The sequence below is a fragment of the Hemitrygon akajei genome, chromosome 7, assembly GCF_048418815.1.
Source record: "Hemitrygon akajei chromosome 7, sHemAka1.3, whole genome shotgun sequence".
Lineage (NCBI taxonomy): Eukaryota > Metazoa > Chordata > Chondrichthyes > Myliobatiformes > Dasyatidae > Hemitrygon > Hemitrygon akajei.
Genome location: NC_133130.1, coordinates 77,233,065 through 77,258,290, shown reverse-complemented (window position 1 = coordinate 77,258,290; position 25,226 = coordinate 77,233,065). Strand labels below are relative to the sequence as shown.

At 39.8% G+C, this 25,226-nt stretch overlaps 1 protein-coding gene across 3 annotated transcripts in view; it reads right to left on the bottom strand.

Annotated features, from left to right (window-relative positions):
* The window catches only part of kif16ba (kinesin family member 16Ba), a 163,964-nt gene that overhangs the window by 32,854 nt on the left and 105,884 nt on the right, over positions 1-25,226 (bottom strand). For 2 of the 3 annotated variants that reach the window (XM_073051259.1, XM_073051260.1), the window contains 4 exons: positions 25,080-25,191; positions 21,992-22,042; positions 17,872-17,997; positions 15,221-15,310 (listed from right to left, as the gene is read on the bottom strand). In XM_073051259.1, the coding sequence (XP_072907360.1) occupies positions 15,221-15,310; positions 17,872-17,997; positions 21,992-22,042; positions 25,080-25,191 (379 nt within the window). The remainder of the gene's footprint in view (positions 1-15,220; positions 15,311-17,871; positions 17,998-21,991; positions 22,043-25,079; positions 25,192-25,226) is intronic. The other variant, XM_073051262.1, reaches the window with a different exon arrangement.

The following is a 25,226-nucleotide window of genomic DNA, read 5'->3' as shown; positions in this document are numbered from 1 at the left end:
CAGAGACAGAGAAGCAGGTTCAGCGACAGGTTACTATCGATGCAATGCTCCTCAGACAGGATGAAGAGGTCAATACTCCCCAATGCCATTAGGCTTTACAATTCAACCGCCAGGACTTAAGAACTTTTTAAAAGCTATTATTAATGCTTTTTGAGATAGTGATTTAGATGCATATCATATTTTTTACTGAGTTAAGTATTGTATGTAATTAGTTTTGCTACAACAAGTGTATGGGACATTGGAAAAAAGTTGAATTTCCCCATGGGGATGAATAAAATATCTATCTGTCTATCTATCATCCAAGGCAACCACATCTACAGTAAATGGCAACAGTTCAAGGAGCCTTATCTTACAGCACGTGGGCTAAAGTCCTAGATTTGGACACCAATGTTCTCCAGAGGGTTATTCAATATTAAGGAAAGACAGGTTTAAAAAAAAAAGGTTGGTGGAACACAATTATTAAGATCATTAGACACAGGAGTAGAATAAGGCTACTCGGCCTCACGGCTGATTTGTTAACCTTTCAGCCCTATTTTCCTGACTTGTCTCTGTAACATGATGTTCTTACTAATCAAGAACCTATCAACTATTCACAATACTCCAAGTGCAATCTGACTAATGCCTTATAAACCCTCAGCATTATATCCTTGTTTTTATATTCTAGTCCTCTTGAAATAAATGCTAACATTACATTTGCCTTCCTTACCAATAACTCAACTTTTAGGGAACCCTGGATAAGGACTCCCAAATCCCTTTGCACATTTGATTTCTGAATTTTCTGCCTGTTGAACAAATAGTCTATGTCTTTATTTTTCTCCCAAAGTCCAAGACCATACACTTCCCAACACTATATTCCATCTGCCACTTCTCTGCCCATTCTCCCAATCCACCCAACTCCTTCTGCAGACTTACTGCTTCCTCAACATTACCTGACTGCAAACTCAATATCATATCATCCGCAAACTTGGTGAGACAGCCATTAATTTTGTCATCCAAATCATTGACATATAATGTGAACATAAGTGGTCCTAATGCTGACTCCTGAGGAACACCACTAGTCACTGGCAGCCAACCACTCTTTGTCTTTTGATTTTTTAAATGGTGTACATCAGGGGAGATTGGGATAGGGGTGGAAAATAGCACTGACATATGTGTTTGGCCGTGATCTTGATAAGCAACAGATCAAGTTCAAAGGGCTGTGTGCCAATACTTGGTCCTATTTCTTATTTTTATGCTGTAAGAGGGAAGATTAATGTTACCTAGACATTTTGTACCAAGAGGATACCATTCTGAAGATACAAGAACAAGGTAACTATGCAGAGGTAAAGGTCAACCATAACCCTACAGATCTGCAAAAATAAGCAGGGCTAAATATGGAAATATGAGTTTGAGGGCAGCTTGTTGTTCTCGGTGTCGGATGTGGGAGGTCCTGGAGTCTCCGAGCCTCCCGGACGTCCACATCTGCGCCAGGTGTGTCGAACTGCAGCTCCTGAGGGACCGAGTTAGGGAACTGGAGCTGCAGCTCGATGACTTTCGCCTGGTCAGGGAGAGTGAGGAGGTGATAGAGAGGAGTTACAGGCAGGTGGTCACTCCGGGGCCACGGGAGGCAGATAGGTGGGTCACGGTCAGGAAGGGGAAGGGGCAGGTACTAGAGAGTACCCCAGTGGCTGTACCCCTTGACAATAAGTACTCATGTTTGAGTACTGTTGGGGGGGACAGCCTACCTGGAGGAAGTGACAGTGGCCGGGCCTCCGGCACAGAGGACGGCCCTGTAGCTCAGAAGGGTAGGGATAGAAGAAAGAGGACCATAGTAATAGGGGACTCGATAGTCAGGGGTTCAGACAGGCGGTTCTGTGGAGGTGATCGGGAGTCCAGGATGGTAGTTTGCCTCCCTGGTGCCAGGGTCCGGGACGTTTCTGATCGTGTCCAAGATATCCTGAAGTGGGAGGGTGAGGAGCCAGAGGTCGTGGTACATGTAGGTACCAATGACATAGGTAGGAAAGGGGAAGAGGTCCTGAAACGAGAGTATAGGGAGTTAGGAAGGCAGTTAAGAAGAAGGACCGCAAAGGTAGTAATCTCGGGATTACTGCCTGTGCCACGCGACAGTGAGAGTAGGAATGGAATTAGGTGGAGGATGAATGCGTGGTTGAGGGATTGGAGCAGGGGGCAGGGATTCAAGTTTCTGGATCATTGGGACCTCTTCTGGGGCAGGCGTGACCTGTTCAAGAAGGACGGGTTACACTTGAATCCTGGGGGGACCAATATCCTAGCGGGGAGGTTTGCTAGGGCTACAGGGCAGACTTTAAACTAGTAAGATGGGGGGGCGGAAATCAATTTGAGGAAACTATGAGAGAGGAGGTTAGTTCACCAGTAGAGCAAGTAAGTAGACAGTGTGTGAGGGAGGAAAGGCAGGTGATGGAGAAGGGATGCGCTCAGCCTGAAGTTGTAGGGGAGAAGAAAGAAAAGGATAATAAATTTGAATGCATTGCTAGGGATGAAAAGAGAGGAGGAGGTGGAGAGTATCTTAAATGTATCTATTTTAATGCTAGGAGCATTGTAAGAAAGGTGGATGAGCTTAAAGTGTGGATTGATACCTGGAATTATGATGTTGTAGCTATTAGTGAAACATGGTTGCAGGAAGGGTGTGATTGGCAACTAAATATTCCTGGATTTAGTTGCTTCAGGTGTGATAGAGTAGGAGGGGCCAGAGGAGGAGGTGTTGCATTGCTTGTCCGAGAAAATCTTATGGCGGTGCTTTGGAAGGATAGATTACAGAGCTCCTCTAGGGAGGCTATTTGGGTGGAATTGAGGAATGGGAAAGGTGTAGTAACACTGATAGGAGTGTATTATAGGCCATCTAATGGGGAGCATGAGTTGGAAGAGCAAATGTATAAGGAGATAGCAGATATTTGTAGTAAACACAAGGTGGTGATTGTGGGAGATTTTAATTTTCCACACATAGATTGGGAAGCTCATTCTGTAAAAGGGCTGGATGGTTTAGAGTTTGTGAAATGTGTGCAGGATAGTTTTTTGCAACAATACATAGAAGTACCGACTAGAGATGGGGCAGTGTTGGATCTCCTGTTAGGGAATGCGATAGGTCAGCTGACAGATGTATGTGTTGGGGAGCACTTCGGGTCCAGTGATCACAATAGCATTAGCTTCAATATAATTATGGAGAAGGACAGGACTGGACCTAGAGTTGAGATTTTTGATTGGAGAAAGGCTAACTTTGAGGAGATGCGCAGGGATTTAGAGAGAGTGGATTGGGTCAAGTTGTTTTATGGGAAGGATGTAATAGAGAAATGGAGGTCATTTAAGGGTGAAATTATGAGGGTACAGAATCTTTATGTTCCTGTTTGGTTGAAAGGAAAGGTTAAAGGTTTGAAAGCGCCATGGTTTTCAAGGGATATTAGAAACTTGGTTCGAAAAAAGAGGGATGTCAACAATAGATATAGGCAGCATGGAGTAAAGGAATTGCTCGAGGAATATAAAGAATGTAAAAGGAAACTTAAGAAAGAGATTAGAAAAGCTAAAAGAAGTTACGAGTTTGGTTTGGCAAATAAGGTGGAAGTAAATCCGAAAGGCTTCTACAGTTATATTAAAAGCAAGAGGATAGTGAGGGATAAAATTGGTCCCTTAGAAAATCAGGGTGGTCAGCTATGTGTGGAGCCGAGGGAGATGGGAGAGATTTTGAACGATTTCTTCTCTTCGGTATTCACTAAGGAGAAGGATATTGAATGGTGTAAGGTGTGGGAAACAAGTAAGGAAGTTATGGAACCTATGACAATTAAAGAGGTGGAAGTACTGGCGCTTTTAAGAAATTTAAAAGTGGATAAATCTCCGGGTCCTGACCAGATATTCCCCAGGACCTTAAGGGAAGTTTGTGTAGAGATAGCAGGAGCTCTGACGGAGATCTTTCAGATGACATTAGAAACGGGGATTGTGCCGGAGGATTGGCGTATTGCTCATGTGGTTCCATTGTTTAAAAAGGGTTCTAGAAGTAAGCCTGGCAATTATAGACCTGTCAGTTTGACATCAGTGGTGGGTAAATTAATGGAAAGTATTCTTAGAGATAGTATTTATAATTATCTGGATAGACAGGATCTGATTAGGAGTAGCCAGCATGGATTTGTGCGTGGAAGGTCATGTTTGACAAACCTTATTGAATTTTTTGAAGTAGTTACGAGGAATGTTGACGAGGGTAAGGCAGTGGATGTAGTCTATATGGACTTCAGCAAGGCCTTTGACAAAGTTCCACATGGAAGGTTAGTTAAGAAGGTTCAGTCGTTAGGTATTAATGCTGGAATAATAAAATGGATTCAACAGTGGCTAGATGGGAGATGCCAGAGAGTAGTGGTGGATAATTGTTTATCGGGATGGAGGCCGGTGACTAGCGGGGTGCCTCAGGGATCTGTTTTGGGCCCAATGTTGTTTGTAATATACATAAATGATCTGGATGATGGGGTGGTAAATTGGATTAGTAAGTATGCTGATGATACTAAGGTAGGAGGTGTTGTGGATAATGAGGTGGGTTTTCAAAGCTTGCAGGGATATTTATGCCGGTTAGAAGAATGGGCTGAACGTTGGCAGATGGAGTTTAATGCTGAGAAGTGTGAGGTTCTACATTTTGGCAGGAATAATCCAAATAGAACATACAGGGTAAATGGTAGGGCATTGAGGAATGCAGTGGAACAGAGAGATCTAGGAATAACAGTGCATAGTTCCCTGAAGGTGGAGTCTCATGTAGATAGGGTGGTGAAGAAGGCTTTTGGAACGCTGGCCTTTATAAATCAGAGCATTGAGTACAGAAGTTGGGATGTAATGTTAAAATTGTACAAGGCATTGGTAAGGCCAAATTTGGAATATTGTGTACAGTTCTGGTCACCGAATTATAGGAAAGATATCAATAAATTAGAGAGAGTGCAGAGACGATTTACTAGGATGTTACCTGGGTTTCAGCACTTAAGTTACAGAGAAAGGTTGAACAAGTTAGGTCTCTATTCATTGGAGCGTAGAAGGTTGAGGGGGGATTTGATCGAGGTATTTAAAATGTTGAAAGGGATAGATAGAGTTGACGTGAATAGGCTGTTTTCATTGAGAGTAGGGGAGATTCAAACGAGACGACATGATTTGAGAGTTAGGGGGCAAAAGTTTAAGGGAAACACGAGGGGGTATTTCTTTACTCAGAGAGTGATAGCTGTGTGGAATGAGCTTCCTGTAGAAGTAGTAGAGGCCAGTTCAGTTGAGTCATTTAAGGTAAAATTGGATAGGTATATGGACAGGAAAGGAGTGGAGGGTTATGGGCTGAGTGCGGGTAGGTGGGACTAGGTGAGATTAAGAGTTCGGCACGGACTAGGAGGGCCGGAATGGCCTGTTTCCGTGCTGTGATTGTTATATGGTTATATGGTTAAATGGGCCTCATCTAACTCCATTTCTTGGAATTTCTTTCAAGTGGTACATCTTTGTGGCTCATTGATTCCCAATACTGAAATGCAAGTTAATGCACTAGCCACAAATCGACCAGATGCCTGATACATGACTTGCAACTCCATAGAATAACAGAACATAAGGGGACACCATATGGCTCATTTGGTTGGTTCCAATTACTTCCACTCTCCCCTTCTTTCCATTGCATGAACAGCAATACAGACACAGGATTTCAACCTAGACTGTCAACATTTCATTTCTTTGCAAAAATGCTGCTTGAACGTCTGAGTTCTTCCAATAGGTTATTTGTTCTTTACAAAAAGGAATGTGTATTAGATTTTTTTCCAGAACTCAGCATAACCTGTGATGGCTCACTGATGACCACAAATTCAGAGCACCGTTAAAATCGACTCCAGGCTATATACAATGTTCGGATCATTGGAACTGTATCTGCTCCTTAGTCATACATAACTTCTCCAGCCAAATATCAAGTCCTACAAATCCATGTTTATTTTATCTTGTAAGACAGTGCTGGAAAAATACTTAAAGGCTACTCTTCAAGCTTTTTTCATTTCCCCATCAACTGATGCATTCCAAGTCATTTTTAAAAAATCATTTTTCTTTTGCAATCACATTAAATCCGTACTCTCTGCCTATCAATCCTGCAAATGTTTCTCGATCCCCTTTCCATTAGATAGGATTTGGCAGCTGTCAAATGTATTCACACAGTTGTACTTTTTAAAGTTAACAATGTTTACTTTATACCTAGTCTGAAAGCCACTCTGAATGTCAGTAAGATTTTGATGATAGTTTGATGCAGAAAGTCCTCTGCAAAATGTATGCGTGGCAAAGCCTTGCTTTGGAAGTTATGTCTAGAGGTAAGTTCTGATTAAAGAGGATGCACCAATAATCCTGAAAGATTAAAAAAACATATTTTGTAACCGATGAATACTACCTCATTATTCATTTTTGCACTATTTTTGTAACATGGTAATGTCTACTTTTGCACTGTATTGTCGTGCAAAGCAACACACCTCACGATATACGTCAGTGATGATAAACCTGATTCTGATCCTGTGGACAACATTTACATTGACTGCCCAATCTACCAGGCATGATTGAATGCTTTTTTCTGGAAAGGCAGTATTCAATTTATAAAGCACTCCATTTGCTACATCTAAAATCATTCGGGGGTTGAGCTCTGTGGCAGATGAGGAGCTTTTGTTTTCATGACTTGTTACAGGGTATGTTTTTTGATTTTGTTTTTATGACCTCCCTCCTTTAAAAACTGAAATAACACTTGTGACTTAATACAACCCTTCATTAATTGTACACATCCCTTTAACCATTATCCATCAGTGTGTTAGCATTAGAGTTCCTGCTGATTCAAGGACAAATCTGTGCCAGGAGTCTGTGGTAATAATTCAAATCAGCTCTACTCTGTCTACCCCCACGATTACGTGACTAGGCACAGTTCAAATACCATCTATAAATGCCGACGACACAATTACTGTTGGCAGTTTCAGATGGCGATGAACAGTCATACAGGAGCAAGATAGCTCAGCTGGTTGAGTGGTGTCACAGCAATAACCTTGCACTCAACATCTCTAAGACCAAGATTGTTGAGAAGGGGAAGTAGAGGAGCACACGTTAGTCCTCATTGAGGGATCAGAAATGGAAATAGTGAACAGTTTCAGTTTCTGGGTATCAATATCTCTGTTGATCTATCCTTGGCTCAACATATTGATGCAATTACAAAGAAGGCATAACAGCAACTCTATTTAGGAGTTTGAGGAGATTTGATATTTCACCAAAGACGACCACAAGTTTCTACAGGTGTACCATGGAAAGTAATACAGCCTGACTGTTTTGTAATACACCACCAAAATTGACTGCTGAGTCTTTCAAAAGCAGAGGAAGTGAAGTATGCTTTTTGATCAACTCCTTGAGGTGTACAAATGTTGCAGTGCTGTCCCAGTCCTGTCACCCAACCTGGAATATCTCATAACCAAGTGTCGTCATTTCATCTGCAGCAAGAGATTTCAGTGATCATCTTGGTGGTGGTGTACATCCCACATCAAGCTAGTGTAAAACAGGCTCTAGACAAACTGAACGATGTAGTAAGTAGGTATGAAACAGTGCATTCTGATGCCTTCTCTATTATTTTGGGGATTTTAACAAGGCCAGCTTGAAAAAAAATCTCTAAATAATTAATACCAACAGATCACTTGGAGTACCAGAGGAACCAACACACTGGACCACTGTTACACCACCATCAAGACTGCTTACTGTGCTAGTCCATGCTGTAAGCACGGGGAAGTCTGATCACCTGGCTGTACTTCCACTCAGAGTATAGGCAGAGACTGAAGACTGCAGTACCAGTAGTGATGACCAAGAAGGTATGGACAAGGGAGGTGCAGGAGTATGAATGGGTATGCCACAGCTGGCGCTGACTTCATTAAGACCTGTGTGGATGAGTGTGTGACTACGAGAACACACTGAACATAGCCAAATCAAAAGCTATGGATGTACTAGGAGATTCATAGTCTGTTGAGGGCTAGACCTGTGGCATTAAAATCTTGCAATCCAGGTTTGTACAAGAAAACCAGGTATGACTCGAGGAGGGCCATCTCAAAAGCAAAGTAATAATTCCAAACGAGGTTAGAGGCAGAATCGGATGCACGTCAGCTCTGGCAGGGTTTGCAGGCCATTACTTCCTACAAAACAAAACCTACAAATCATGAATGGGGTGATGTTTCACTCCCAGATGAGCTCAACACCTTTCATGCACGCTTTAAAAAGGGAGAATATAACTACAGCTATGAGGATCCCTGCAGCACCCAGTGACCTTGTGATCTCTGTCTCGGAGGCCGAGTCAGAGGGTGAACCCTCACGAAGTGACAGGCCCCAGTGGAGTTCCTGGTAGGGCTCTGAAAACCTGTGCCAAAGAACTGGTGAGGGTGTTCAAAGACATTTTCTATCTCTCATTGCCACAGTCTGATTCAAAAAGGCAAAAATTATACCAGTGCCTAAGAAGACCAGGGTGAGCTGCCTTAACAACTATCGTCCAGTAGCACTCACGTCTATGGCGATGAAGAGCTTTTACACATGAGTCATGGCCAGAATTAACTCCTGTTTCAGCAAGGACCTGGACCCACCGCAATTTGCCTATCACCGTAATAGGTCTACAGCAGATGTGATCTCATTGGCTCTCCACGTGGCCTTGGATCATCTGGATCTACATCAGGATGTTATTTATTGACTGCAGCTCAGTGTTCAACACAATCATTTCTACAGTTCTGATCGAAAAGCTCCAGAACCTGGACCTCTGTACCTCCCTTGGCAAGTGGATCCTCGACTTCCTAACTGATAGACCACAATCTGTGCAAATTGGAAATAACATCTCCATCTCGCTGACAATCAACTCTAGCACACCTCAGGTATATCTGCTTAGCCTATTGCTCTACTCTCTCTACATCCATGACTGTGTGGCCAAGCACAGTTCAAGTGCCATCTATAATATGATGACGATACAACTATTGTTGGCAGAATTTCAGATGGCGTTGAGAAGGCATACAGGAGAGGGATACTGTTGAAGTCAGAAGTTTACATACACCTTAGCCAAATACATTTAAATTCAGTTTTTCACAATTCCTGACATTTAATCCTAGAAAACATTCCATGTCTTAGGTCAGTTAGGATCCCTACTTTATTTTAAGAATGTGAAATGTCAGAATAATAGTAGAGAGAATGATTTATTTCAGAGCCAACACGAGGAAATCTGCAGATGCTGGAAATTCAAACAACAACACACATAAAATGCTGGTGGAACACAGCAGGCTAGGCAGCATCTATAGGGAGAAGTGATGTCAACGTTTCGGGCTGAGTCCCTTCGTCAGGACTAACTGAAAGGAAAGATAGTAAGAGATTTGAAAGTAGAGGGGGGAGGGGGAAATGCGAAATGATAGGAATAGACCGGAGGGGGTGGGATGAAGCTAAGAGCTGGAAAGGTGATTGGCGAAAGTGATACAGAGCTGGAGAAGGGAAAGGATCATGGGACGGGAGGCCTCAGGAGAAAGAAAGGTGTGGGGGGGGGGGGGGGAAGCACCAGAGGGAGATGGAGAACAGGCAAACAACTAAATATGTCAGGGATGGGGTAAGACGGGGAGGAGGGGCATTAACAGAAGTTAGAGAAGTCAATGTTCATGCCATCAGGTTGGAGGCTACCCAGCCGGTATATAAGGTGTTGTTCCTCCAACCTGAGTTTGGATTCATTTTGACAATAGAGGAGGCCATGGATAGACATATCAGAATGGGAATGGGACCATAGATCATGGGCACTAGCCTCTATAGTTTCAAGACATCTTCAAGGATCGATGCTTCAAAAAGGTGGCATCCATGAATAAGATCCCCTATCACTCATGTCATGCCTTGTTCTCATTGCTACCATCAAGAAGGAGGTACAGAAGCCTGAAGGCACACACTCCACAATTCACGAACAGCTTCTTCCCCTCTGCCATCCAATCTCTAAATGGCCATTGAACCCTGAAGACTACCTTACTACTTTTTTTAAATTTCTATTTTGCACTACTTATTTAACTATTTAATACATATGCATGTTCTCTATTATTGGGTATTGCATTTTACTGCTGCCACAAAGACAATAAATTTCACAACATATGTCAGTGATATTAAAACTGGTTCTGATTCTCATTCTAACAGGTTGCATCACAGTCTGGTATTGAGGGGTGACTGCAAAGGATTAGAAAAAGCTGAAGAACGTTGTAAACTCAGCCAGTTCCTTAACAGACATCATCCTACCACACCCCCAGCATCCAGGATACCTTCAAAAGGTGATGTCTCAAAAAGGTGGTATCCATCATTAAGGATCCTCATCACCCAGACCATGCCTTCTTCTCATTGCTACCATCAAAGGGGTACAGGAACCTGGAGAAACACACTCAATGTTTCATGAACAACCTGTTTCCCTCCACCATCAGATTTATGAATGGAAAATGAAGCCAGGAACACTCCCTCAGTATTTTTTCCTCTTTTTTTGCACTACTTATACAATTTCATGGAAATTGTTAAAAAGTTATAAAAAGAGTAACTACCATTTAAGTTATGTATTTACATGAAATACAGAATGAATTAGAACACTACCAAAGCTAATACAGTACTATAAAACTGATTATTAGTTCCTAATACTGTAGTTATTGACAGAGGACCTAATCTAGTCTATGCTACTGTGTTCTTTTGATTGACTGCAATTGAACAAGATCAGCACAGACACCTAGTATAATAGACTGCCTTTTACTTGCCAACTATCAGTGACATAAACCACTGCTTTTGAGCACAAAATCAAGGGATACTATTTAAAAACTGTTTGCTCTAACACACTGTAGTGTCTACTAGCCACACAATGTGCACACAATTGACACCAGCTAGAAACTGTTCAGCAACAGTGTCCTGTCCCAATTAAGCAGCATAGTGTCCCAAATAAACAAAGCAAATCACGGCTATTTTCTTGATTTGGTTTTGTTCTTTAAGTTGAAATGAGCAGTCAATGTTTCGGGCCCAGACCCTTTGTCAGTCCTGACGAAGGGTCTCCGCCCAAAACGTTGACTGCTCATTCCAACGGATGCTGCCCGACCTGCTGAGTTCATCCAGCTTTTGTACGTGTTGATTTGACCACAGCATCTGCAGTTCTAAAGAGCAATAAACACAAAGTACACTGCAGATGCTGTGGTCAAATCAGTGTTGCCCACAAATAAGGGGATGTGTCAATTAACAGATGACCCAGTTAACCAGAATCCACTGTAGTTATTCTAATTTATAGTTTTTATTAATATGTACTATAATGTACTGTTGCTGTAAAATAACAAAAAACAAAACAACATATGGTAGTGATATTAAGTATGATTCTGATTCAGCTGAGCCTGCAAAATGGGCCCAGACAGTTTCCTTTGCCAGCTCCGGTCACCTAACTTCTCATAGCATAAATTTTGCTCATCCTGCAAAATTATTGGATCAACAGAGGGCACACCATTAACATTGCAAAATGTTGCCAAATGACTTACATTAATTAATGAATACAATTCAGCAAGTTAATTAGCACTCTCTATGTGAATCTCGCACTGTGCACCTACATTGATTAGTCATCCGAGAAATGTTAACATTTTAAAAGGATTAATTTAAATGTAAAAAGCAATGACAATGGTTCCACATCACTGACAATATGGAGCTGTGGGACTCTATCTATAAGGCCACCACCAAACCTCTCAAGTTTCAGGTAAATGATGAAAGATGTGGGAAATTAACTTGAGATAAAAAGGCAAACCAGATGATGATGTCTCAAGCAAGAGATTCAAGCACTGATTCACAATGTTGAATCCAAGCAGGATCAGACAGTTGATTGTACACATTACAGCAAAAGATGAACTACATGCTTTTTGTATTTCTTTTGTCTCAATGTTCTGGCCCACACCCACCCATTCATAAGACTACAAGACATAGGAGTAAAATTAGGCCATTTGGTCTATTGAGTCTGCTCTGCCATTCTATCATGGCTGATTTATTATCCCTTTCAACCCCATTCTTCCACCTTCTCCCTGTAACCTTAGACTAATCAAGAATCTATCAACGACTTGGCCTCCACAGCCGTCTGTGGCAATGAATTCCATTAAGAGGAATAGATAGAGTTGACAGCCAGTGCCTCTTCCCCAGGGCACCACTGCTCAATACGGGAGGAAAGTTCAAGGGGGATATTAGAGGAAGGTTTTTTTTACTCAGAGAGTGGTTGGTGCATGGAATGCACTGCCTGAGTCAGTGGTGGAGGCAGATACACTAGTGAAATCTAAGAGACTACTAGACAGGTATATGGAGGAATTTAAGGTGGAGGGTTATATGGGGGGGGGGCAGGGTTTAAGGGTTGGCACAACATTGTGGGCCGAATGGCCTGTACTGTGCTGTATTGTTCTTTGTTATAAATTCACAACCCTCTGGCTAAAGAAATTCCACATCATCTCTGTTCTAAATGGCTATGCCCTCTGGTCCTAGACTCACCATTGGATACATCTCCCTACATCCACTCTATCCAGATCATTCAATATTTGATAGGTTTCAATGAGATCTCCCCTCATTCTTGTAAATTCCAGCAACTACAGGTCCAGAGCCGTCAAATTCTCCTAAAATGTTAACCCCTTTCATCCCTGGAAACATTCTTGTGAACTCTCTCCAATACCAGCACTACTTAGATAAGGGGTCCTAAACTGCCCATAATACTCCAAGTGTAGTCTGACCAATGCCTTATAAAGCCTCAGTATTACATCCTTGCTCTTACATCCTCTTAAAATGAATGTTGACGAAGTGTTTGCTTTCCTTACCACTGACTCAACCTGCAAGTTAACCTTCGGGGAATTTTCCATGATGACTTCCAAGTCCCTTTGCACCTCTGAATTTTGAATTTTCTCCCCATTTAGAAAATAGCCTAATTTACTCCTTAATTATAAATATATATATTAAATATATTAAGTATTTACTACTTAAATATATTTAAGAAACTGTTAGATAGGTTTTTACATAGTAAGGGAATTAAGGGTTATGGGGAAAAGGCAGGTAGATGGAGATGAGTTTACGGACAGATCAATCACGATCTTATTGAATGGCGGGGCAGGCTCAATGGGCTGGATGGCCTACACCTGCTCCTATTTCTTATGTTCTTATGTTTATTCCTTCTACCAAAGTGCATGATCATGCACTTGGCTACTTTATTCCACCTGCCATTCCTTTGACTATTCTCACAATCTGTCCAAGTCCTTCTAAAAACTCCCTGCTTCCTCAACACTACTTGCCCCTACACCTATCTTCATATCATCTGCAAACCTGGCCACAAAGCCACCAATTCTGTCATCCAAATCATTCTTGTATGTGGGCTGAAGGGCCTGTATTGTGCGGTAGGTTTTCTATGTTTCTATAAAGTGAAAAGAAGTGACCCCAATACTGATCCCTGCAGAACACCATAGTCACTCGCAGCCAACCAGAATAGGCCCCCCTTTATTCTCACTCTTTGCTTCCTGCCAGTCAACCAATCTTCTATCCATAATAGTATTTTTCCTGTAATACCACAGCTTCTTGTCTTATTAAGCAGCCTCATGTGTAACACTTCATCAAAGGCCTTCTGAAAATCCAAGTGGACAACATCCACTGATTACAGTCATTATCCATCCTGATGAAGGGTCTCGACCTGAAACATTGACTGTTTACTCTTTTCCTCCAGCATTTTCTGTTACTTGGATTTTCAGCATCTGCAGATTTTCTCTTGTTTGTGATCCTTTTGTCTATCTTGACTGTTATTTCTTCAAAGAATTCCAACAGATGTGAGAGGCAAGATTTCTCCTAAGGAAACCATGCTCTCTTTCACCTCCAACCTCATCTTAATAATGTTCTCTAATCACTGAAGTCAGGCTAATTGGACAATAATTTCCTTCTTCTGCATCCCTTTCCATCTTAAAGTGTGGAGTGACATTTGCAATTCATTCCACTACATGCAATATAAAAAAAACTAGCAAGAATTGTTATTATAGCTTAAAGCAGGGGTTCCCAACCTGGGGTCCATGGACCCCATGCTTAATGGTATTGGACCATAGCATTAAAAAGTATGGGAACCCTTGGTTGGTTTAAAGGATTTTTAAGTCAATTTTTTGAGCTATGGAGATTAAAGTTTGTTTGTTGTGAATCAACAGTGCCAATAAACTTCCTGGAATTAAATCTGGAGTTGAATTTAATGGCTACTCAAACATTCAGTGTCTCTTGCTATTCATATTCATGTTCTTCCTTTACCAAATCTTCCTGCTTACATATTTCTGTTTCTCACTTCATCTTTTCCATTCATTTATATTCTTTATACCAAAAACAAACTTTCAAACAGATAAACATAAGAATGAGTAAATTCTGGCAGCTTACAGTCATTTTCGGATAAGCACCTGAGCTTTTCTTGGTGCCATGCCTGCTATGGCAGATACAAGTATTGCATTACAACAACACAATGTGAACAGCTCAGAGGAAATATCTGGGCATACATTTCATAACCAGCCATATTAAAAATCTATAACAATAAATTAAAGGGAATTTCCACAAGGCTAATATAAATGCATTTTCATTGCCACGTAAAGGAAATGTCCTTAGGTTTGATGGTAATTGTGGAATGCAAGTGTGCCATATAATGAAAGCATTAGTACACGACCACAGTAAAGGATCCTAAGGCACTCTAAAGGCTTCTTCAGAAACAGAAATAAATACTTAATTGGCAGACCGTTTTGTTTGCTACAACTCAGTTCGTGTCATAAATTGTGCATTTAAGAAAAGCTTTTACAACAATGGCAGCATCACACTTCAAAGACAGAATAAATTAGTTAGTTCTTCTATAAATACATGCAAGTTAACTGTAAAATATCAGAAAAATGCTTAAAAAGAACTAATGCCTTCAAATGCAATGTACCAAACCAAAAAGAAAGTCAAATCATTGTGGAAAGACTAGGATTTCCAAACATTGTCTCAGAAGACAGTTTCGGAACTCGAGGGAACTCATTTGGCAAATATCTACATTGACCCAGACTGTCCAATGTCCCCCTTCTTCCCCTGTACCCCCACCCTATCCCAAGCTGCACCAGGTATGGCATAGTCTTGTATCATTCATTGCATTCTGTATTATTTAACTCTGTTAGGTGTGAAATTTGTACATCACTATTTAAATAATTAGATATTTTCAAGTTTTAAAACTTTAACTTACCTCTGGATATTTCATCTTCATTGTTCTGTGCAGTTCCCTGAAGCGGCTGTAACGTCGAAACACTGTCCAAGTTTCATCCAAAATAGTTATCTAACAGATAACAATTTTTTTATTCCTTCAGAATTTGACTGCACAGCCCAAGTACACGTAAAAATTATTTTCAATTACACTCAGAAAATCTATTAAATAATAGAATAAAGTTCCTTAATGTCTAAACATTTATTTGGTCTTGCCTATTTTAATTATGTTCTAATGTGAAATGCATTGCCTGAATAATTGTGTGGGAGCTACTGAAGAATGGGTAAAACAAGGTAACACAATAGACTGTTATGGTGGCATAGTGGTTACGTTACTGAATCAGAAGCTAGTGAACTGTAGAGAAAACCACAGACGTTATCTTGAATTGTATCATGGCAACTAAGAAATTAACAAGCTCCAAGTAAATATGGACTTAAAAAATAAGAAACCCTAATGGACTGGCTCACTATGCTCATCAGGGAAGGAATTAGCTTGGCCGTTTTTATTCATATCAAGAGGACTAGAATATGAAAACAAGGACGTAATGTTGAAACTTTATAAAGCATTGTTGACGCCTCACTGAAGTATTGTGAGCAGGTTTGAGCCCCTTGGAAAGGATATGCTGAAACTAGAAAGAGTTCAAAGGAGGTTCACGAAAATTATTCCAGGATTGAATGGCTTGTCATATGAAGAGCTTTTGATGGTCCTGGGCCTGTATTCACCAGAATTCAGAAGAATGAGGGCTGACCTCATTGAAACCTATCAAATGGTGAAAGATCTTGATAGAGTGGATTTGGAGAGGATGTTTCCTGTGGTGGGAGAAACTAAGACCAGAGGACACAGCCTCAGAATAGAGGAGCATGCTTTTAGAACGGAGATCAGGAGGAATTTCTTTAGCCAGAGAGTGGTGAATCTGTGGAATTCTTTGCCGAAGGCAGCTGTGGAGGCCATCATCGGGTATATTTAAGGCAGAAGTTGGTAGATTCTTGATTGGTCAGGCATGAAGGGATGTGGGGAGAAGGCAGGAGATTGGGACTGAGAGGAAAATTGGCTCAGCCTAGATGAAATAACAGGGAAGACTTGATGGGCCAAACGGCCTAATTCTACTGTTATATCTTATGGTCTTACCTGATTTGGTCCATTTACATTTTCAAACCCAGTAATGTAGTGAACACCCTCTGCAATCCAGGGGAAATTAGGAATGGGCAATTACCAACAATAGCCACCTCCCATCAATTAATATAAATTCCAATTGTTTTGCATGGATTAATAAGCTGCTGATTCTTGCTGGTATCCTGCATTCAAATCCATACCCGCATTAGGTGTACCGTGGTTGCAGTCTACCATTTGAGAAGCCAGTTCCCAGCTGTTCAGAGAGAACTAGTACTTTGCCTTTACAATCTATACTGGCAATATCACTCCTCTCCCAAAGTGATTCTCCTAGTTAAACCCTACTGACCATTAAATCTATCACAGGAATTGAATGTCTGTGAATGTGTTTTTTTTCCAAAAATGTACAAAAATTACAGAAGAGAATAAAATATTACTACTCTTCTTCCTGTTACATTTTTAGATATTTAAATCAACTTAATTATATTTTAAGAAGGGGAATTACTTTGTGTTTAAGCTTCTGATTGAAGACATCCCCCCCACCAAATGAAATCAATGTATGCCTGAACTGCAATTACAGGTCAGATTTTCCATCTTAAGCACTCAGAAATCTGTAGAGGTTGGGCATCTATCAGTAGTGACCAATGGCAGAGCACTGATCCAAACTGAACAGAAGTGATGGACTTCCACCAATGTAACCGAGTCTTAAACATCTGTTCATGACATAGGCAAGTTCCAGCCAGGACAACTGGAGATTTTAATCAGATGATCCAGGCCAGTGATATTTTGTGAAGCGTGGAAATGAAAGTAAGATACAAAAGGAAATAAATGCATCAGGAGGTTGAAAACTGCAATGCATTTGATAAATTGCCAGCAACACATTTTGCCACAGATAACTATAAAAATGCCTTTGCATTTTTTTTTTGTGCAGCATTTCTCCTGATACACTACAGATAACTTCTCTTGATGTCTCTTATGACATGCTACAGATTCATCGGGATTGACTTGTGTCATGGTGGTACTTCATTATAAAAATGGTATTACACGAATCCCCTGATTCCTGTGAGCCGTTCTGTTTTCTTCCTGCCATTAGTTCTAATCAGGTTAGAATCTCTAACCTCTCTTTAAAAAAAAAGGAAATATGATTCCATATTTCTGATTTCACTGGATTTACATTAAATTTCAGTCCTTAGAGATCAGGTCATTTATATTAAAATTATAGTGGTATTGCTTATCTGTCAGCCAAGGCTATCTATCAATTTAAAATCACTTTTAGATTTTTTGAATGTTGGTTGCATTAATATAATTTGCAGTTCAATTAAAAATCTACTTATATGAATGGATAGCCCAGTCCCAAAGGATCTGCATAAAATTATTGCAATAATGAATACCTAAGCCTGGGCTGATGAAATTATAATTCCTGTGTGGGGGAAAAAACTCTTCTCAGAGATTTTATAATTCAGAAATGAATGATCCATAATTTCCGTATCTATATTGGAAAGGAAACAAAGCCAAACACTCACCTTCACCTCAAACTCATAGTGCTCATCTTTCCCTTGTCCACGCAAGACATACCGGGGTATACTAATTTTAATAGGATCCTTTAGGTTGTTAGGACTAATATCCAGTGATCGAGCAAAGAGGAGCTGCTAAAGCAAAAGATTGCAAGAAATCTTGAATTATCAATGAGGAAGTATGATTGTGCAAAATATTGAAGCACAAAGCAGACTGAAAGCATGCATATGAAGGGAGAGGAAATACTGTTAAATATACAAAACGTATTACTGATTTATTAAAGAAATGCTTCTCAGTGCTTTACAAAACCTTATCGCAGCTTATTAAAGTCATTAAGATTCAACTGTAGGAAATAAAAGGAAAAGTGTCTGAAAGATAAAGGAAGTCTGGGTGAAGAATATTCCTTGTGTGTACCTCTCAAATCTTATAAACTTCAAAAAACAAAAATGTCAAGAGGCTTGAAAATAGTAGCATTTTTTCAAAATGCCTGCCAATCAGAACAAAATGACAGACAACTACACGCGCACAGCTGATATATGGCGTATGTAATTTATTTCAAGTTCCTTTTCATTTAAGAGCTCGAGCAGAGCTTCACTGCTAGGTTATCACTTGCTGTTATTTTTCCACAAATGCCAATGGCTCTTGGCAGCCTAATTGCATTTGAGCATGGCACAACAAGCTGAAAAACATTAGCAAATATCTGGTGATTCCAATAATTCAACAAACATCAAGATCCTCACGAGTTCTACCCTTTGTATCAAGCAAGGTGGACACAGGATGGGGGGAATAAAAGTGTTTTTATTCATTCTTCAGGATCAAAGTGTCACCGATAAAGCCAGGATTTATTGCCCATCTTGGGTACCTGAAAAAATGCAGATGAGCTGCCACCATGCTCATCACACTCCTTTTGAAGGAGTCTCAGGTTTTAGACTCATTAATAATGAAGGACTGGTGATATATTTCCAGGCTAGGAAATTAGGAGTTGAACATGCAAGTGATGGTACTTCAATTCATTTGCTCTCTTTGGTGGTCAAAGTTGTGTGCTTGAGAACTTTTGGAGCAGCCAACAGGAATACTACAATACATTTTGTAGTTGGTACACATGCAGCCACTGTGCACCATGATAGACAGAATGAATGTCAGGGTGATAAATGGAGTCCCAATCAAGTGAGCTGCTTTGTCCTAATAGTGTCCAGTTTAGCATGCGTAACTGGAAACTACATTTATTCCAGACAAATAGACAGTATTCCCTGACACTCCCAATTTTGCACCCTGCAGATGATGGGAGAACTTTGCAGCATCAGGAGTTGAATTATCTATTACAGGGTAACTACGCTTTGACATGCTCACAGTAAAAGCATTTGTGGCTAATTCTGTTGAGTTTCTTTAGAAATGTTTGTGTAGCCCAAGTTTGAATCTGGCAAAAATATTTGGGTAACTCTTAGTCATATCTTCACTTGATTTCACAAAATCTAAGTCTTCATTTGCTCATCATCAGAACTTCAAATGTATATTTGAATAATGTACATTATATGTACATAATGTATGTATAATGTACAATTATATTATTGCCATTAGAACTATGGAGTCAACTTAAATTATAAATGATAAATGATGAGAGCCATTTCAGCCCTGGCTTTTTCCCAGGGTTTAAATGGATGCCACAAGAGGACACAGGTTTAAGGTGCTGGGGAGTAGATGTCAGAGGAGATGTCAGGGGTAAGAGAGTGGTGAGTAAGTGGAATGGGCTGCCGGCACTGGTGGTGGAGGCGGAAACTACAGGGTCTTTTAAGAGACTTTTGGATAGGTACATGGAGCTTAGTAAAATAGAGGGCTATAGGTAATCCTAGTAATTTCTAAGGCAGGGACACCTTCAGCACAACTTTGTGGGTCGAAGGGCCTGTTTTGTGCTGTAGGGTTTCTATGTTTTCTAAATGGAAAATTTTAATTTTAAGATTACTCGAGTTAAATATTCTTCAAGAAATGTAGTTCTTTTATTAATGATTAGACATGTGCATATTAGCAATTATGAGTAGATACTTTCATTTACTAACCTGTATGATGAACTTCTGCGAGCTCTGCAGTTGACTATATTAAAGTAAAACCCTTGTTAGCTCTATCCTGGACTGACAATGCAAGATGTGCTCTCATTTCTCTCAGATGTTTTCAGACCATTATTCCTTGAAGGTACAGACAGATTTTCAATTTTATGTTTTCAGCAAAGCCTAGCTGAGGGAAATTATTTGCTTTTGAAATTCAATGTACAGGACTTTTTCTAATAAATTATATTAGAATTAGGAAAAAGATAGCGTGTTAAAGACGGTATATGGTATGCATGCCTTTATTAGCTGAGACACTGAGTGTAAGAGTAAGGAAGTTAAGTTGCAGATGATAAAACTTTGTTTCGTATATATCTGCCATATTGGATTAATTTCTAGTTGCCCCGTTATAGGAAATGATGCGGAGGCTTTGAAGAGTGACCAGAAGTGTTTTATCAGGATGCTGCCTAGATTGTGCTGTAAAAAGAGAGTGGACAAAGCAGGGTTATTTTCTCTTGAGCAGAAAAATCTAAGAGGATACCTCTTCGATGAGAGGCATAAGTAAATAGCTGGCATCTTTTTCCCAGGGTTGAAATGTCTAATATTAGAGGACATGAAGTTATGGGGGGGGGGAAGAGGGGGGGGAAGAGGGGGGAAGAGGTGGGGAAGAGGGGGGGGAGAGGGGGGGAAGAGGGGGGGAGGGGGGGAAGAGGGGGGGAAGGGGGGAGGGAAGAGGGGAGGGAAGAGGGGAGGGAAGAGGGGAAAGAAGAGGGGAAAGAAGAGGGGAAAGAAGAGGGGAAAGAAGAGGGGAGAGAAAACAAGGAGATGCGACAGTAAAGCAAGTCAGCATAATTGAAAATGCCACCCACCCTGGACATTCTCTATTCTCCTCTCTCGTCGGGCAGAAGTACATACCACCGGGCTCAAGGACAGCTTCAACATTCCTGTCATATGACTTATTGAATGGTTCCCTAGTGCAATAAGATGGACTTCTGCTCTCATAATCTACCTCATTATGACTTTGAACCCTATTGTCTATGGCTATGCACTTTCTCAGTAGCTGTTACAATTTCTTCTGCATTACTTGTACTACCTCAATGCACTGTATAATGAGTTGATCTGTATGAACACTATGCCAGACAAGCCATTCACTGTACTTTGATACATGTGACAATAATAAACCAATACCAATACCAAAGATGAAAAATTTAGATGAAGTTTTAATTAAATTGACAATGATGACTCATGGATTTTTGTTTTCCAAAAATCATTGAGCCATTTGACTGATTAACAAAGCTTAACATTGTAATACACAATATGAATAAATTTCCATTTGAAATGAACTATGCATTATTGCATACTATTGATTTTAGAAGTAAGAGTTGAGGAATGAAGGATAATGTAGAAGATTATGATCGGATTTATATACAAGTGCTTACATACCTGATACAATTTGAGACATTTAACTTTTATGTTTGATTTCAGTACAATAATACCCTTAAAGGCTGTCTAAATTTCCAGGGAAAATCTTACCATTATTAGCGGTGTAACAAGTCACATAATTTGAATTCAACACTGACAGCACCTGAAAAGATTCTGCTGCGTGGCTTATAATGATAAAAAAAAATTATTAAATCTATAGACCAACCTAGACTCAAACCAGTAGCGTCAAAGCAAGCATCGAAGATGAGGGTCTATGTTGATACAATAAAGTAAGTTTTAAATATTCAATTCAATCCCAATAGGCGATTTGTGTAAAAAAATATTACTTTGGTATTGTCCGAGACACCTGTTTTTTTAAAGCCAGCCTTCAAAATCTTTTAGCTGTCCTTCAAATTACTTTCTTTTTGTATTTTCCAAATTTACAGCAGATGATAACATCGACAAATGATCTAAAGAAGTGAATTTGCCATTTATTCCGGACTTCTTCACAGTCAATTGCCTAACCCCCATTTTCTGCAAATCAAAATGTAAATTATACTACTGGATTTCAATTAATATAATCTTGAAAGCTACTTTCCACTTAAAATTGTAGCATATAATTGTTACATTGATAGAAAAGAAATTTGCAATAAAAAATGAATAATACCTCATATTTCAGCTTGCGCTGGTTTATATTATTCTGAAGATTCCCATGTTCCTGAAAAAAGAGCCAGATTTATCATTAGTTTCATTTTTATCTTGCATTGTATTTTATTTTACAGTATCTGTAGACTACTAAGTATGACTTGCATCCACTGACAACTTCGATCACTATTATTGCCTCAGCTCAATAACTATATCATTATCTCTCTAATGATTTCTGTCTCATTTAAAAATCCAACCTAGGGGCACAGCTCATGAAGCTTGTTACAAGGACAAAAAGTTCATGATAAACAAACATATATATGAATTTTAAGCTTCCAACTTGTCCAAATCAAAATAATTTTACAGTGAAATAATGAAGCACATGGAGCAGTCAACCAAATGTTCAATATCACTGACTGTATGCAATCTTCAATTAAGGAATTTTATTTCTCCTTTTGTATTTGCACAGCTTGTTGTCTTTTGCACACTGGCTGTCTACCCTGTTGGGCACAGTCTTCCATTGATTCTATTATGGTTAATGGATTTATTGAGTATGCCTACAAGAAACTGAATCTCAGGGTTGTATGTGGTGATGCATATGAACTTTGATTATAAATTTACTTTGAACATTGAGTGCCTTAATACGTGAACTGTTAGGATATTTACAATACTTTTAACCACCAATTGACAGCAATTAACTAATAAGAGGATTCATAAGAGGATAAATTTGTATGCAAGAATATTATACATTTTTGGTACAAAAATTAATTTACTTTAAGTCAAAATGCTGAAACAGCTTTGCATATTATAAAAGCGCTGATTTCAAAGTTTAAAACAGATTGTGATCCTCATACAACAGTGGAGGAATGTTTTTCTCCAAAACCTGACTTAAATGTAAAAAGCATTTGCTTTATTAAAAAGATCTTTATAGCAATCTAGTGTTGCAGCTGACACTTGGTCACACCGCGATGATCAAAGGGATACTTCCCTTAAAGGCAGTCACCTTCATACCTTGACTAATTATAACTTAAAAATGGGAAGTGGCTGAGAGAGAGGAGAAAGAACATGAACACAGGCTCAATGACTGAGCCCTGGAAATACAAAATGCATTCTGTGTTTACAGTCTGCCTGGTGTCTTGAGGCCACCCAGCTGCGGATCGGTGCACTTGGTAAGACACAATACAGGGATTCACAAGAATCACTAGGATATTACATTTTTTTGTAACAAGGAGGCCTTGTGTACTTTCTTGATTGTTTTTTTTCCCTGTCTGCCTGCTGATCTCTTTCAGTGATAGAGCTCAGAACGGTGCTGATTTCAGATGTCTGGTGTCAGGCAAGTGAACTGTGACCTGTTCAATGAAGCCAATTAAGTGTAACTAGGGTCTCAAGGCTGCATATGTTGCTGATGGAAAGGACACTGACTCTGGTTTGTTGATTCAATGAATTAACTAAAAAGATATTTTGTACAAATATACTTACGCAGGGTAGCATATAGTCCCCAATTTAATTTTAAAGCCAATGTATAAATCTTCCTTTTACGTTGAAATAGATCCAAAATCTTATTTTAATTGCAACTCACCACTAGAATATCGAAGTTTCTATTTGAAATTTATGTAGCATCAATGCTAGACATGGTTTTCATTCTGCAGTGACTTTTGTTGAGGGATATCCCAGAATGGCTCACATAGGTAATAGAATTGTTTTTAAATAGTGCAAAGATGGTTTGAACCTTTGAAGCAGAATCCTACAAGTCTAGGTACCACAAACAAAAATACATTGTAAGAGTGAAAAGGCAATTCTATGTGAAATTAGGGATACATTTGGATGCATGACCAGGGATGCCATTATTTTCCATAAGCAGAAATCTAACTGTATGAATAGCCTTGTACCTAACATTTTAGTAAGACTAAGGAATTGATTGTGGACTTCAGAATCAGATTTATTATCATTGACATATAGTGTGAAATTAGTTGCTTTGTGAAACAGTACGAAGACATTTTTTTATAAATTAAAAAATAAATAAATACTGTAAAAAAAAGGAAATAATGAGTTGGTGTTCATGCATGGTTCCGAAATCACTGGGCAGAGGGAAAGAAGGTCCCCTGAGTCGCTGAGTCCTGTACCTCAGGGAAGAGGTTCCTATACCACCTTCTTGATGGTAGAAAGAAAGCATGTCAAGAGTCCTTAATGATAGAATCCACCTTCTTGAGGTATTGCCTCTTGAAGATGTCCTTGATGATGGGGAGAGTTGTAAACTGTGATGAAGCCGGCTGAGTTTATAACCCTCTATAGCCCTTATGATTCTGTACAGTGGAGGCTCCATACCAGGCTGTGATGAAATGTTCTCCACTATATATCCACAGAAATTTGTAAGAATCTTTGGTAGCACCAAATCTCCTCAAACTTAGGAGGAGGATTTAGGAGATCATGCACCAGTCCAAATTGCGAGATCAGCAGTGGAAAGGACAAGGAGCTTTAAATTCCTAGGTTTAACACCTTGGATGTCCAACACATTGATGCAATCACAAAGAATACACTTCAGCAGTTCAACTTTGTTAGGAGTTTGAGATTTGGTATGTCACCAGAGACTTACAAATTCCAAAGATTTGCAGTGGAGACCAGTCTGACTGGTTGCATTACTCCCAGGAAAAGATCCTCTGATGCACAGGATCGCAAGAGGCTGCAGCGGGTTGTAGACTCAGTCAACTCTATCATGGGTACAACCCTCCCCACCACTGAGGACAGCTTCAAGAGGCGATGTCTCAAGAAGGTGTCATCCATCACTAAGGACCCTCATCATCTGGGTGTGTCCTTTTCTTGTTACTACCATCAGGAAGGAGGTAGAGGAGCCGGAAGACCCACACTCAATAATTCAGAAGCAGCTTCTCCCCATCCATCATCAGGTTTTTGATTGGTCTATGAAAACAACTTCATGATTCCTCTTCTTGCACTATTTCACATTATATAAGACAGTGATAATAAACCAGATTCTTATTTGGAATTGCCAGTCTTATTTCTACTGTCATGAAAGGAAGCAGTATTTTAAAACTCCATACTGAATATGCTAAAAATTGCAAAAGTTAGCTTTAAGTTGAGACCAACATACGGACCTGCTCCATTGAAAGGGAGAGGTCAGCCGCATCAGTTATTTCATGATCGTTTTGTAATTTTGCTTTTTCTGCTAGTCGCCGCTGAACTTCTTCTTCAATATATGCATTTAGTCTGAAAAAGACAAAAGAAATGACATTATATATGTT